This window comes from Crocodylus porosus, unplaced genomic scaffold (assembly GCF_001723895.1).
Source record: "Crocodylus porosus isolate Cpor-Errol unplaced genomic scaffold, CroPor_comp1, whole genome shotgun sequence".
NCBI classification, from domain to species: domain Eukaryota; kingdom Metazoa; phylum Chordata; order Crocodylia; family Crocodylidae; genus Crocodylus; species Crocodylus porosus.
Window position 1 is genome coordinate 22696489 of NW_017728948.1, and position 15212 is coordinate 22711700.

Sequence of the window (15212 nt, forward strand, 5' to 3'; positions counted from 1 at the left end):
CTGGGGGTACATGTACCCCTGCGAGTACTTGGACCGGTCCTGGGAGGGGACAGAGAGCCGCCGCCTTCCAGGAGCAGGGCTGAGGCGGGGCGCAGGCAGCAGTATCCCTCTGTGGGGCAGGGAAGCTCTCACGCGATGGCTGCTGCTGCTATACATCAGCTCAGTGAGTGTCCCCACCCCAGAGAGGGTTGCAGCTGCCCTCATCCCGGCCTGGCCCTGCTCCTGGGAGGCAGTGGAGCTCTGTACCCACCCTTGTGCCATCACACCGCCCTGCTCTGTGTCTGGCCATGTGCCACCCGTGCTTGACATCTGGCCCCCCCTACACTGGCTTGACATCTGGCCTCATGACCCTCTCCCTCCCCCTGCTTGGCATCTGGATGCCAGAGGTACTTAGGCTAAAAAAGGTTGAAAACACCTGCTGTATGGCAGTGTTTCTCAAACTGTGCAGTGTGTGAAAGAGGGCATGAGCAAGTTGTGGTGGCAATAAGCAGTGTCCCCTTACTTCAACCACTCTCTCCACTTCAGCCACTACCTCTGCTTCCCTCACTGCTTATATTATACCCCCCCCACTGATTGCTGGTAGCAGGGAAATCATTGGCAGGGGAGAAGTGCTAGCTAAAGTTGATGAATGTGAAATTCCATGACTTTACTACAGTGGAGTAGAAGGTTTCCCGTAAGGCTTTTGAAATGCTACAGTATGGAATTCGTATTACTATTCTCTGCCGTCTCATGTCTTTTTACTTGGAAGAGAATAAATTACTTTACTTGGTTTTGTGGAACAGGTTACTTCCTGCCCTGCCCCTTCCCCCCCCCCCACTTATGCCTTGCAGAGTACTGTGGGTGGTAAGGGAATGTGAGAGGTGCCAAGTGCAGGTCCTCTATTCCTTTACCATCTACTCTCTTTTCTCCCTGCTCAAAAGGGAAGTGTCAGGTAAACATCTTGTTGTCCCTCCCACATTTAGCCTTACAATTTGAGGAGCACAAGGAGGGGCAGAAAAAGGCTTGTTCCTCTTTGCTGTCGAAGTAAGGGTTGTGAAAAGTTAGCTTAAAAATGAAAACAGCTCGTGCCTGGAAAAGCTTACAATAGAGACTGTACAGGAGAAGATGTGATGTCTTGAAAAAGCCATAATCAAGAACATCTAGAGAATGTTGAATAATGTTGGTTTTGGTTCGCTTCTCAGGGATATTGCTGAAAAAAAAATTCTTTATGAGTATAGCTAATAGGGTAGGGGAGAGATGTTATCCAAAGGATGTTAAAAAATCCTATATACATGTGGCTGTGGTGCAAAGTGCAAATCTCATGAATGTTATGAATTAATATTATAAAATCTCAAGAATTGGGAAGCATGCCTCATAGTAAAAAATGCAAAAAGTTTAAGACTTTTAGCCTAACCAGAGAAGTTCATGAGTGACTTAATTAAACTCTGTATATACCTACGTGAGGAACAGAGACATGATCAGGGAAGGCTCTTCAGTCTATCAGACCAAGGCATGACAAGAATCAATAGCTGGATGTGGAAGCTAGACAAATTCAGGCTTGAGATAAGGTGCATATTTTTACCTGAGAGGAAGTAACTGCTGGGACAGTTTAGTAAGGTTTGTTTTTAATTCTTCATCACTGTAAACTGTAAAATCAGGACTAGAATTATTTTTCTAAAAACAATGCTCTAATTTGATATTTTTCAAGAAACTTATATCAATAGAAGGAAATCCTGTGGGCTGTATTTTATGTGAAGTCTAACTAGATCGTCATATTTGTCCTTTCTCATCTTAAAACCTCTAAAAGTGAACCTTTAGTCACACTCAAGTAATTAGACCCAGTATCTGACACTCAAGTAATCTCTGTGTTGTCTTCATTGTATTACAATGCAGTGTTGAAAAGCATGGATGACATACAGGCTGATGTCTTGAAGTTATATGGTTGTAACTAAGCCACTGTGAGTTTAGTGTTGTCCAGGTAGAAGGACAAGGGCTAAGAGAGGAGTATTAATAATGGACACTCTAACAGACCAGCCTACCTTTTCTGACAAATGGGTGGAACTTTAGCATATGTTTCTGAAAGGAGTCCCTTCCATTAGCTTTTGACCCTTTCTTGACAGGGAAGCAGGGTTTCTTTATATTTACATATCTTGACTCTGCCTTGCTGGCTTCTGCTATAAAAGGGAAATTGACCTACAAGACCCTGAAACTGCTATTGCTTGGGGCATCATCCAGTGTTCTCATTGAAATTTAATCATATAATCGTTCTGAAGTTCACAACTCAAACAGATGTGAATTTGAATCCCCTCAGGCTGAATAAAGCCTAGAGCTTGGGTTTTCTACTTTCTAGTCGCATGTTCTTATCCTGATGCTACTGTGCAAAAGATGGGCAACGCCAACACTGACTGGTCACTTAGGGCATTTGTACACATTTGCATTTTAAAAGCGCCTGGCATTGTGGCACATGCATTTGTATAAACGGTGAAATGCACATGAGCAATGAGAAAATGACAGCAGCATGCTTTTAAAATAAAACACATCAAAAGCAGCAGGGAAATCACTAGGATGGTGGGGAAGCAGTGAAGTGGGTTACCTAGAGATCAAATCTCCATCCTTGGAGGTTTTTAAGGCCTGGCTCATCAAAGCTCTGCCTGGAATGATTTTCTAATGATTCCTAATTTTCTATGATTGTATGAATGGAAGCACGTGAAGTACCAGCATGAGTCAGGTGCCAAAACTCCTCAGAGGGGTTCAACCTCCATACTTAGTTTTCTCTTTTGGCTACCTCTAGGCTTTATGAATCATCTTTGCAGGCAGCTGATTCTCTCCCTTCTTTGTATAAAAATGTCAGGCACCTGAACCTGGTTAAATTGGATATTTTTCAGGGATGCCCTTTTCAGGGATCTCCATTCTAGGGATACCTGGTGTGGAAGAAATCAAACTTCGCGTTGTGGTTGAATCAGAACTGACAGAGCCAGTTTTTCTTTATTTAGGGCTATACTGTGATCAGGGGGAGAATTCCAGACAGCAAGGGGAATCACCCACTCGTCTGTTTCAAAGGAATTCTCGAACTCTATAAGTTTACAAGCTTATTTATACTTAAGACAGAGAAAGAGAAAAAAAATACGACGTTGGAGGAACAAAACAATAGTAAATGACACACAGACATACAGGCAGTTTACTTAAAGAAAACATCCGTGCACAGGGTAATATATCAAGACAAAACAAGGCATGCAGGATTCCTTATCTCAGAACATGTAACTAACTGAAATAAGCAGTATCAGCACTTCTGGTCTCTGTCTGTTTTCCTAGTCAAGCAGGCCAGAAGCCTGACCAAATCCACTACCACGCTGGCAATTAATCCTGATCAAACTATATTGCCCTTTAAGGACATTTTGTTTAGATTTTAGCTGTATCAGCACCGAGGGGCATCTTTGCATGCAGGCTTCAGGCACGTGTATAGATGCTTTAAGTGTCAATGCCTATGCACCCAAACTTGAACTGTCCCCTTTTCTATGCGCTAAAGTATACAGTGCTATCTCCAACAGCATACAGTAAAGACTTCAACTAGTGGAAGGATGTTAAAGCCATGGAATTTACAATAGATATATATTGTAAAAAATATAGATGAAATGTCCATTTGAATGAATTAACTCCAGTGATTAATGAGCTCAGTTAACATTCTATATATATAAAGGGCTTAGTCTGTCTGCCTGTCTGTCTGTAACGCTCTTGGAGCACTCTAATTGGTTGTCTTGGCAGCCGTTCACAATGCTTACTGAAACAACCAATGAGTGCTCTGCACAGACAGACAGATGACTGGACATGGAGTAGGGGGGTGTTGCGGGGCTGGATGTGGAGTAAGGGGGGACTCTTGGAACTCAAGCTTGGAGGCAGCAGCAGTGTGGGGCGTGGATGGAGTGGGATGGTGGAGTGCCGCCATGATAGCAGGGATGGAGGGGACAGAGTTTAAGGGCAAGGCTAGCCGCACCGCACCATTCACCTCGCCACCCTCCCCCCCGCCGCGGCTCTGCTTCTTGTAGGTTGTGGCCATGCAGGGTGCTGGCAGAAGGGGATAGAGGGGAGTGGGGCAAGCTTCACCCCTCCCCCCACACCTGGGAGGTGAAGGCAGTACTCCATCCCTGTCTGCTCCTCCCCGCAGTCATTTTTGATGGGAAGTTTGCTAGTCCTTTCATAATCAACTCCAATGGCATTTCTTCAGAGGTAATACAATCTCTTTTTTTCCATAGGAAATGCAATTTTTCTCTGTTGATAATTTTTTTTCCTGGAATTAAATTAATTTTCATGAAAATATAACATCTGTATTAGGTTGTTTTATCAGCAGTTAATCAAAACATCCACTCTTTTTGTGGTGTTTTCAGAGGTGTGTAAGTATCACAAGTAGGCATTAGGCAGTACCCACCTTTCCAAGAGGTAGTGGGTGAGTTTGGGACTATTTTTTAAAAATGTGCTATTCACCATTACTATACAGCAGAACCCCAATAATTCATAGGATTATGTTCTTTAGCCCTTGAGAAGTTGAGGAATTATAAATCAAGGGGGTATATATATGGCCATAGCAAACTGCTTCAGAAGACTGCTGAGGTCCTTAAACTGAGTGGAGAAGTGGCACTGTTAGCCGTGAAAGCCGCATCAAACCATTGCGTGGGATTGCTGAGATAGAAAAGCAACACCCTTGGAAAGAGATCCTACTGAATGTGAGCAACTGAGTTCTACTGTATTTGATCCATTTTGTTGAGTTTTCATTCATGGCTTTTTGTGTTGGATCCATTTGTATGTTTTGAAAGTGAGTGGTATTTGTAATGTGACTTGTTCTTTTCTTTATATAAGGGCTGTCAGTTATTCACAGTTAATTTACGCAATTAACACAAAGACAAATTAATGCATTAATTGTGCTCATGGTTTTGACCAGCGAAGCAGACCAGCTCTAGACCAGCTGGAACCCAGGCATATGGCCCTGACCCACCCTGCGCCTGCTCCAGACTCACCTACCCATGCTGAGCAGTGGCAGTGGCTGGGCAGAAGCAGCTATTCAGCACAGGGTGGGGAAAGCAGCCTCTCTTCCTCACTGCTGCTGGGTCCTTCTTGCTGCAGCCACCCAGAGCCTGCATTTGGGCTGCCCTGCAGCTCCTCTCCACTGCTGTCACTGCTACCTACAAGCCTCCTAGTGGGGGTAGCAGTGGCAGTGCAGAGGAAGCTCCAGGCAGCTACAGCAAGAAGGGCCAGCAGTGGGAGGGGGAGGGGCTGCTTTTCCTCTAAGCTGAATAGCAACTTCTGCCTGGCCACTGCTCATTGTGGGCAAGTGAGTTTGGAGCAGGAACAGAGTGGGCCATGGTCAAGGCTGTTTTGCAGAGGTTCCAGATGGTCTGTTCCGGACGGAGTGAGTCCAGGGCAGGCACAGAGTAGGTCAGGGTTGGGGCTGAGGCTGGTGTCAAGGAGGAGTTGCAGGGCACATGGGCTCCAGCGTGCTGGGTGTGGAATGCTGACTATTATTTAACTGTACGATTAAATTGCAGTTAATTGCAACTATTTTTTAAATTTTGCAATCCATTACAATTATTTTTTTAAAATCATTTGTCTGCCCTACTTCTGATAATTGCCCATTAGTGTTAATAGAAAGAGTGCTGTGTTGTAAGTGGCTCACTCAGCCAACTTTATTATTGTTATAACTGTTAGACTCATACTGTGTGGTCTCCTGCTGTGGTCTGAATGCCACTCAGTAGTGTAAAATCTAATGGTGCTAGGTATCCTTTTGTTTTGGATCAAAATCTTGTGTAAACTGACGATCCAAACATGCCTAATTGTATTTTGCAGCTTGGAGGTAGCAAACTTGACTCGGGCAGATGCCAGTTTGGAGGCATATCGAATGCAGATGTGCAAACAGGTGATTACCATGCTGATGAAGACCATGGTTTTCAATCGCAGCCTCTCTCCACCTGTAGAGAAAAGGATGAGTTCAGTTTTCAAAAAGCAATTTCTTATAATGGAGAATGAGATCCAGGAAGAATATGAAAGGAAGATGGTGGCTTTGACAGCTGAATGTAATCTAGAAAGTAGGAAAAAAATGGATGCTCAGCATCAAAGAGAGATGGCTGCAAATGATGAGGCTGAAGAATTAATGAAGCAAGTGAATGAAAAGGTAAATTAAAACATTAGGTTCATATTTGTGGTTCCTCCTTTAAGCTGTGATGCCTACTCTGTACTTTCCTGAGAAATGCTTCAGTATATTTAATTTTTAACCTAGCCTTAGTTATGTTCACTATTCTGCTGGAAAGAAGTTTTTTGTGTCTTCACAGGTGAGTACAAAATAGGAGGCAAAAGACCCAATTCACCACTATCCTAAACTTTATACAGTCCCAAAAAGCAGTGCAAATGAGAGCAAAAATATTGTTGTTTACATTTTGCATTGGGGTTACAGAGGTAGAGTGGAGAAGATATCTCACTACAGATCCAGAGGTATGAGTTTAAGCTTCATTGTGGAATTGAGAAATGCAGCAAATGAGAAAATATAATCATGCAGGCTGTTTGGAAAGTCAAAGACTTCCAAACATGCATTGTTCCTAGAATCACACTCTGGAGTGCCATTGGCTACAGAAACTGGTATGTATTAATTGTGCTGACCTGACTATGTAGGCTCAGGGCAGGCCTTTGATTATTTGTTATGCAGTAGTATCTGTGAACTCCAGAAAAATGTTTTGCTGGGCATAAATACAGAATAGAAAGTCAACCCCTGCCCCCAAAGATCTTACAGACTAAGTAAAAAGAATGAGATTCTCTTTTTTTTTTTTTACTTTAAATTACCTGACAAGCCACAAGGGGATAAGGAATTAGGCTCATAATACAACAATCAAACAGCCAGTTTGGAATGAGCTTCAAAAAAATATTAGACTGGACAAAAGGCTGGCTGCACCAAGACTGGCCTATTCATTAAAGATTTCCCACTATAATAAGAATCGAGAGAGGTGAAATAAGCAAGCTGAAACATCTAGTTCAGGGATGCTAAACCCATGGCCCACAGCACCATGTTATCCAGGCTGTGGGGGTCCCATGGATCCAAAAATCTGGCAGCAGGAGAATGGTGCCACTGTTCCCTCACCACCAAATATCTAGATCTGTGGGGAGCCTCCGCTCCTGGAAGCTGGATCTCGGGCACTCAATCCCAGTGTGCATGGCACCAGGCAGGGACAGTGCTAGGCCCCAGGGCCTAATCCCAGAGCATGGAGGTGGGAGGGAGTGGTGCTGCACTATAGGCCTGATCCTGGCACAGAGGGCTCATTCTGGCCCACAGGCCAGCATTGCAGGGCCAAAACCTTTAGCACCATTGATCTAGATCCCAAAAAAGTGAAGCATAGATTCCATTTTGAAGTATGCTTTGGACTGTTGTGAAGCAGATCAAATTGAAAATAGATTATGGTCTCTAAATTGAGGTAGCTCTGTATGCAATTATTTCGTAATCACACTCGTATCTGTAAAGCAGATTACGTATCACTATACTTTTTTTTTTTTTCTAAGTTGGCACTGGTGAGGCTTCCCTTGGAATACTAAGTCCAGTTTTAGGCCCCATGCTTCAAGAAAGATGTGGACAGATTAGAAAGGGTCCACTGGAGAGCAACAAAAAAAAATTAGGTGCTTGGGAAGTGTGCTTTCCAAAAAAAGACTGAAAGAATGAGGATTATTTAGTTTGGGTTTAAGTTAGATATTAAGAGGGTGGTTAAGTATTAAACTAGGCTACTCAGAGAAGCTGTAAATCTGCATCCTTGGAAATTTCTAAGAGTTGGTTAGCCAAATACTTGACTTGGGATGTTTTTTCAGTGGTGGTCCAACCTTGAGCAGAGGGTTGGATTAGATTAAGTCCTGAGGTCCCTTTCAGCTATACTTTCCTATGATTGAAAGGCACCCAAAGGGGAAGTGGGATAGCTAAGATGCATCTGGGATCACAAAGGTAATGTTGAACATAGAACAGATCTTCTGCCTGTCAGTCTATTGCAGTGATTCTCAACTAGGATGCTGTGTCACTGTAGGGTACCTAGTGATCCTTTCAAGGATGCTGTGGAGTGTCAGGAAATGTTAACACTGTTAGGTGTGTAAATATGATTCACGTGATAAGCCCAGATATTTTAAATAGGGATCTATAGTGTTAAAAAAACCCATTCTACCTCATAGTCTGAGGTTTTAGCAGCAGAAGAATTGCTCTATTATTTTTGTGTAATGAGAAAATGAGGAAAAACTAAGAGCTGCCTCTGAGAGGGGGCCATCACAAGGCCTGTCTTGATGTCGGCCTGCCCACCTGTCTAGGGCAGTCTGCCCTATGTCGCCTGTCGCATCTTGCTGTTTTACCACTGATGTAAAATACGGGAGGCTGTCTATTAAGTGCCCTGATGCCTAGGGCATTATACACATCTCTGACCTACCCTGTACCATGTCCCATGCCTCACAGATGGCATCCAAAATACTAGGCTCCACAGGCCCAAACTACCCACTGTTTACTACCCACTGGCTCCTTTGCTGAGCCGTACCACTCGGCCTCTGGCCCAAATGAGGTCTCAGGCATCCGTAGACTTACCTTGGCCTTTCTGCCCCCTCCCTGGGGCTTCAACTCACACCTTAATACCAGAGCCTCACACTTACACCCTCTCTCTATGGGCTCCTACTCATGTTGTCACCCTCTTTTGGGGCTGGCCTGTGCAGCCCTTCAGGTCTGCCTCAGAAGACCCTACTCTTCACCCTTATGTGCTGTCCTTTAGTCTGCCACTGTGAACCCTACTCTATGCAGCCTCTACACACATTTCTGCCCCCTCACTTGAGCCCCTCTTTTGCCCCTCACTGGGGCCACTGGGGTGTTACACCCCGTGGGGCTCAGGTGCCTCCCAAGGCATGCCTGGACACCCTACCCATCCCTACAGCTGGGTTACCCACCAGGTTGTTGGGGCTGGGGCTATCAGGCACCCCATACTCGCTTTTCACTAGGGAGGCAACTGGTGTGGCACTTCCTGCGGACCACCCCACCACAGGCAGCCCCATCACACCGTCCTACGCTAGCAGGGTGAAGTTTTTGGTCATTCCGCAGGACCAGGAGCCTTCTGCCATCTCCATAGCAACTGTCCTTACCTCCAAGATGTTGTGAGCTGCAGCTCTAACCGGACGACGTTCTCCCTACAGATCCAGCCAGCAAACTGCTGGGTCCCCTGCTCAGGCTTGCTCTTGTTACTAGCAGCTGAGCCCTCTTCCCCAATCAGGCAATCCCCTGCTGGCCATGTGACTCCTGACTGGGGAGTTCATCCACCTGAAAGCTGCTTTATCTTAGCCCTTAAAGTGGCAGGAACCAGAGGTGCTCTGCTACGCTGCCATTTTCCGAAGGGTGCCTTGAATCTATTGAGAGGTTCATTGAGTTTAGAAAATTTGAGAACCACTGGTCTTTTTAAAAGGTTATTTAATTTTACAGTAAAATTGATTGGTATGTACCTGTTTAGTGAGAATCCCATTATACTTTTCAACATTCATTTAAAATAAGGGAGCCCCTAAATTAAGACTTCATAATTGTCAAATGTTATAACTTTGATTAAGATGGTGGGTTGACAGTAATTACTAGCATAGTTCATTATTTATCACTGGAGTCACTCTTTGCTACATGCACATGGATATCTGTTTATTGAATGTGACATTGCAACAGTTCAAGCTGCCTATTGTCCACTGAGAGAGACAAAATAATTCATCAGAGGAATACATTCTCTTGGATCAAGATGTACAAACTAACTGTAATATCTTAATATTTTATCAGATAATTGTACATATTGCGTTTATAAAAAACAGGCATGTTTTTATCCTTGTACAAGAAATAATCTCTTTTTTTCTGAGTGATGTATACCTGTTATTACTTAGAACTTCTCTGAGAATTCTTAACAATTATTTTTGAGAAAATAATGTATTGAACCTGTCAGGGATGGAAGGCCTGTAGGGTGGAAGTGAATTGTATGGAGGTGCAGGAGTGTGCAGGCTTCTTGAACAATTCTGAAGGGTCAGAAATTTAAACAAACTGTGACCCTGTTGAACTTAGTTGTTTGGACATGCTCCCATTAGCCGACTGAGGGATCCAGTTAAAATTTGCCAGCTATTGTATCTCATTAAGTCTGTTCCAGATATTCATCCAGCACTAATCTGTACACATCCTACTATATATATAGCACTAGTGCTACTAGTGCTATATATATGTATATATGTTAGTAGCACTAGTTTGAATATTTTATATGGTCTTAGTGGTGGTCAATAGGAAGCCTCAGCATGAGAATCAAAATGAGTTCCTGAGCTGATCCAGTTTCTCTCACCCCTATGGCAACTCCCAAGGCAATTGTAGTTAATTCAAAAGAGCAGTGTGAGAAAAAGTCTGAAATCTGTGGAAGAAACTGTAACTACTTCCTGGGAAATTTAGTGTGATCATGTTCCATTCTTCCACTGGAATGTAAAGTCAAGTGGCACTGCAGGGAAATAAAATTTGGGAACCATTTTGGATAGAGGGTGGATGAGAGACCAGATGATAAGGAGAGAAGATTTGGCTAAACCTGAGGAGAAACTAGGAGAGCAGGATGAAATCACTCCTCCTTCTGTCTTCTCCCACTCTTTAATTTGTCCCTGAGTCAGAATGCTGGCATAACATAAAAATGAGATTTTTTTTTAGAAGTGCTCTGCATTGGCCCTTGGCTGGGAGAGAAGTTAATCCAGTGCTCAGTGCTTCTAAAGGTCTTGACCCACAATTTTTGATATTCTTATGTAAGCACACTTGGAGTGATAGGAGTGGAGCCTAGGATTTTTTTTTTAATCTTTGTAGTTGCTTGAGGCATACTCAGTAATTTCTGAGAGGAGCTCCAATGTTGTTCTTACAAGGTGTGTTCCTGGGAGTGTTCCCTTTTTTTTTTTGTCCTTAATCTAATGCATAATTGCTTTTGATTATAGTGCATGAAAATTATCCACCTGTACAGTACTAAATTGTTGACCTTAAGAGGAGTCTGTTTGTCGTAGGCCAGCTAGGCACTGCGAGGGTATCAGCCCCTGGGCTGTTTACAACAACAGATAGACAGACATGTGTTGGCAACTTACCAATAGTCCCTCAGTGCCAGGTGTACACCAGGTGATTCCAGTGAAGTCAGGCGTCCCGGAGGATTACCTGGTGACCGAAGAACACCCGGTGTCCGAAGGATTACCGGGGAAGGTCCCTTGATCAGGATCTGATCCTCACTCATCCCCGGAGTTCAGAGTCCCAAGCACTTTCCATCCTGTTTCCTTCTTCCTGTTGGTCACCTGACACACGCCCTTTTTACATTTAGCCTTATGCTAATCTGCTGGCCTTAGGGCCATTTACAATCTTGTTTTATAGCTATTACCCTATGGGATTAAAAGGTATTAACATTGTTATAAAAGGTTACTACCCAGATTTGGGTTTATTCAATAAGCAAATTGCAACATAGCATCTTCAGGTTTGAAATTAACGTTACCCCGCCTAAATCCAGCCCCTTCAGACTTCCTGACTATGCTTTTTTGAGATGTCCTTTCCTGGAATGTGCTGGATAAGCTGGGCAGTTGAATCCAATTTTTATCATCATCAAGGCTAAATTCTGAGCAAGAAAGAACTATTAGGTCAGCTAATTTCACAGCTATAGCTCTGTCTTTGAGGCCTAGTCAGCTTCACAAACAAGTTATATTTGCGGGTTACAAAAATACAAGCTTTGTATTAGACAAAAGTTCCAAATGCCTCTAAGAAGCACATATTTATTGCTTATTAATTTCTTTGGTTTTGGCCGTCACAGCTGTTTTTTAAAAAAAAGGGGAAAAGGAAGCAAAGAAAAAGTCTCTGGTTGTGTTGGTCAGACTGACCACGACCTCTCCATTCAGTAATAAGAAAATTTACTGATACAAGTGATAACAGAAAAGAAACAATACAAACTATCAAACAGTTCTATATACCTGCCAATTCTAGGGCTGTCATCAGAGTCAAGAACATCTGGTCATGACACAGGCTTCACTCTGAGGCTCTCCCTTAGGTGTCAGCTGTCAGCACGTCAGCAGCAGCAGTGATGGGCTGGTGGTGTGTCCTCTGTCCGTGGTGGCCTCAGGGATTCCTCCTGGGAAATGGGGATGGGGATCGCTCTCAGGGAGGAGGACCCAGGCAGGAGAACCCTTTGTTACTCTTAAGTCTCTGCTTTTGTATTCTCCTTCCTTCCTTATGACTTCTCATTTGTGGCTGTCACTGATTGGTCTCTCTCTGTGTTGGACACCCTGTCCACGTTCTGTTCCGTCAGCATATTCTAAGCCCATCACATGGACACCCTTCCAAAAACAGGAATTTTAGGCCCTCCTCTTTGTCCTTGTGATCTGGTGCCACCTCATCTCACGTTATGGAGCAGTATGGTGTATGCCCCCACTTTCCCAGGCTGTGTGTGTATCCATAGACCTTGTTGTGTTAGACAGCCTGTCTGCTTCTGAAGGTTGAAGTAACTGTGTTTGTGTGACCCAGGCTTTTAGAAATCAGTTAACCCCTGCTGCCCATCCTCGACCATTCTAATGCACACACATATATCTATAAGCCAATTCCCAAAAAGCAAACCTTTAAATACCATTTTTAAGCCATCAGGTTGCACTGAGGTGGAAAAGGTTTGTTCTTTCTTTTTTATATTATAGCTCAATGACAACTGGCTGAGGGGAAACCCTGGTAGTTCTGAAGGTTGAATCACACTTTTTAAGCATGTACTTGTATTTCTCAACTTATTTAGCTGTCACTCAAATTTTAATGGATGCAGTTGCTCTCTAATTAAGCTTGAGTGTTTCTTCAAAGGAGTATCAGATGCATTCTGTTGCATCTGTTGGGATTGCTATTTTTAGAACTATTGGCTAGATCTTCCAATGGGATCCAAAGAACAGACACCGTCAGCTCTTCTGAGCTCTAATGACTTCAGTGAGACAACAGGGATCCGTGCAGTAATCTATGACAATGGATTGCATTGTTTTACTAGGACTATAAAGAAGTACAATGAGAAAAATAATTATTTTTCTGCCATTTTATCTAATGGAGGTTGACTTTCAAGGATATGTTTAAGTCTGTGATGATTTTTCTTTTTTCTTTCTTTAATTTTTGACCATTTTTAAAAATTTTTGGTGGGGAAACACGAGTACCAAATATATACCCCTGGTTAACTTATAAATTGTGGTAATCATGAGGTTTTAAGAATTGAATTCTGTAAACTTCTAATTGACTGATCTCTCTGTCCCATCCAACTTAGGTTTATCCAACACAAGTTTAATCAAAATACACTTTCATTCACTGTGATGAATATCACACATTAAAAATGCAAGAAGAAAGGATTTCTTAGGGTGATATCTTTATTGGAGCAACAGCATACTTGAGATAAAGTTAGACAGGCTTTTGAATGTAAGATATTCTTTGTAAATGCGCACAAAAATATACACACAGAACAATCCAGTATCATTCTTTTTCTTTATTAGCATTAATTTGCAGTAACTTGGGGATTGCTAACACTATTATATTCCAGTATAGGTGTCTGTTCCTTCCTCCCACTGAAGCTAGTAGCTGGTAACAAAGCTCTCAATAATTTCAGCAGCAGAGAATTTTGCTTGCAAAATAATTGAGCTTTTGCTCAACAGCTACAGTCCTCTTGGGCACGACTACATGAGAGACTTAACTGTGCAGTAGCGTAGTTTACTGCACAGTAAGCTTACTACACGATAAACTTCACTAATTGTGAGTATATTTCCTACCTGCAAATGTAAGTAACAAATTTATTTTCGATTAGTAATGGGACAGTAATGTTCACATAGACAGCTGACTGCCAGCAAATCTGCTTCTGGTCAGCTGTCCACCAGGGGGCAGGAGATTGTTCCCTGCCCCTTGGGGCTGCCTGCTGCCACGGCAGGCTCTGCCACTGGAGCCCAGGTGGGAACTATGTCCCCTGCCCCAGCACCAGGGAGCTACAAGCCCCCTGCTCTAAGATGGCAATGGGGAGCAGGGGCTGGGAGCTGAGCACGGAAGAAACTCCCTGGTTTGTTCCCCAGCTTGTTACCATCCAGTTCCATGTTAGCACAGCTGAGTGAGGACCAAACTCCCCAGCTTGTTCCTCACCCAGCTCCAGTTTGCAGAGCTGAGCAGGGAACAGGCTCCCCATGCAGAGTTGGGGCTGGGAACTGTCCTGGTCTGAGGTAGGTCTCAGCCCCGTGCTCCAATCAAGTGATCGAGGTATGTAACCTGGAAAGAGTTGAAGGGGTTGATTAGGTCCCAGCCCCCTGCCCTGATCTGCCAGTGGGGCAGTTAGCAGTGAGCTAGCTATTAGCTGCCTGCTGCCAGGGCTGGGACAATGTCCCCCTGCCTCGGCCGCAGGAAGCTCATGGCCCAAGAAGCTCAGGTCCCAGGCCCCAGCGCATTGATGCAGGGGCCAGGGACCTGACCTTCTTGGGCCATGAGCTCCTTGCTGCCAAGGAGGAGGACATTTTCCCAGCCCTGGCAGCAGGCAGCCCCCAAAGGCAGTATATAATGTCCCAGACCCATATGGGAGACAGCTGTCTCCTGGCCTCATGCTCCCTGCCAGCTCCTGAACTAGCAGCTAGAAGAAGCCTAGATCTCCCTCTGGGGCATCAGAAAGCAGGAGTAGTTTGCTTCCATTAGAAGCAAATCTGCTCCTACTTCCCTGCATGTGTAGATGCCTAGCTGGAAGCATTTACTCACGAGTTTATTGTTGAGTAAACTGACCTCAGATCAAATGCATGTGTAGATGTGCCCCTTATGTATGAAAGGATAGTTGTATTGCTCTGAGTAATTTAAAAAAAGAAAACAATTGCCATTTATAACAATAACTTTAAGCTACCTCCTGTCACTGTAGGGGGAGGACAAAACCAGCAGTGTGAATTTCCTTTTTCTTTTGGTTGGGTCTTGGATGCTCTGGTGATATAGGGATAGATATACTGCCAATGGTCACCTGTGGATAAACAGAACTCTTTCTAGATGTGGTGTGTTTCCTCTTCTGATCAGTGAATGGTACAGAACATTTGATTTCTTAGGTTCTAATTCTCTCCTCCCATTCCCAGCTCCAAAATTTTTAAGTATAGACTCAACTTTCACTTTCAAGTGTACTCCATGGAAGTAAATGAGGTTCTGTTTGCAAAACAAATGTGTTAAGTATTGAACACAGGCTCTGGAGCGGTGAGAGATGCGC

General features: G+C 43.7%; 1 protein-coding gene across 2 annotated transcripts in view; it reads left to right on the forward strand.

The window, feature by feature from the left end:
- EVC2 (EvC ciliary complex subunit 2) overlaps window positions 1-15212 on the forward strand; it is a 175676-nt gene that overhangs the window by 85809 nt on the left and 74655 nt on the right. For both annotated transcript variants that reach the window (XM_019553168.1, XM_019553167.1), the window contains exon 9: window positions 5815-6139. In XM_019553168.1, coding sequence (XP_019408713.1) covers window positions 5815-6139 — 325 coding nt within the window. The remainder of the gene's footprint in view (window positions 1-5814; window positions 6140-15212) is intronic.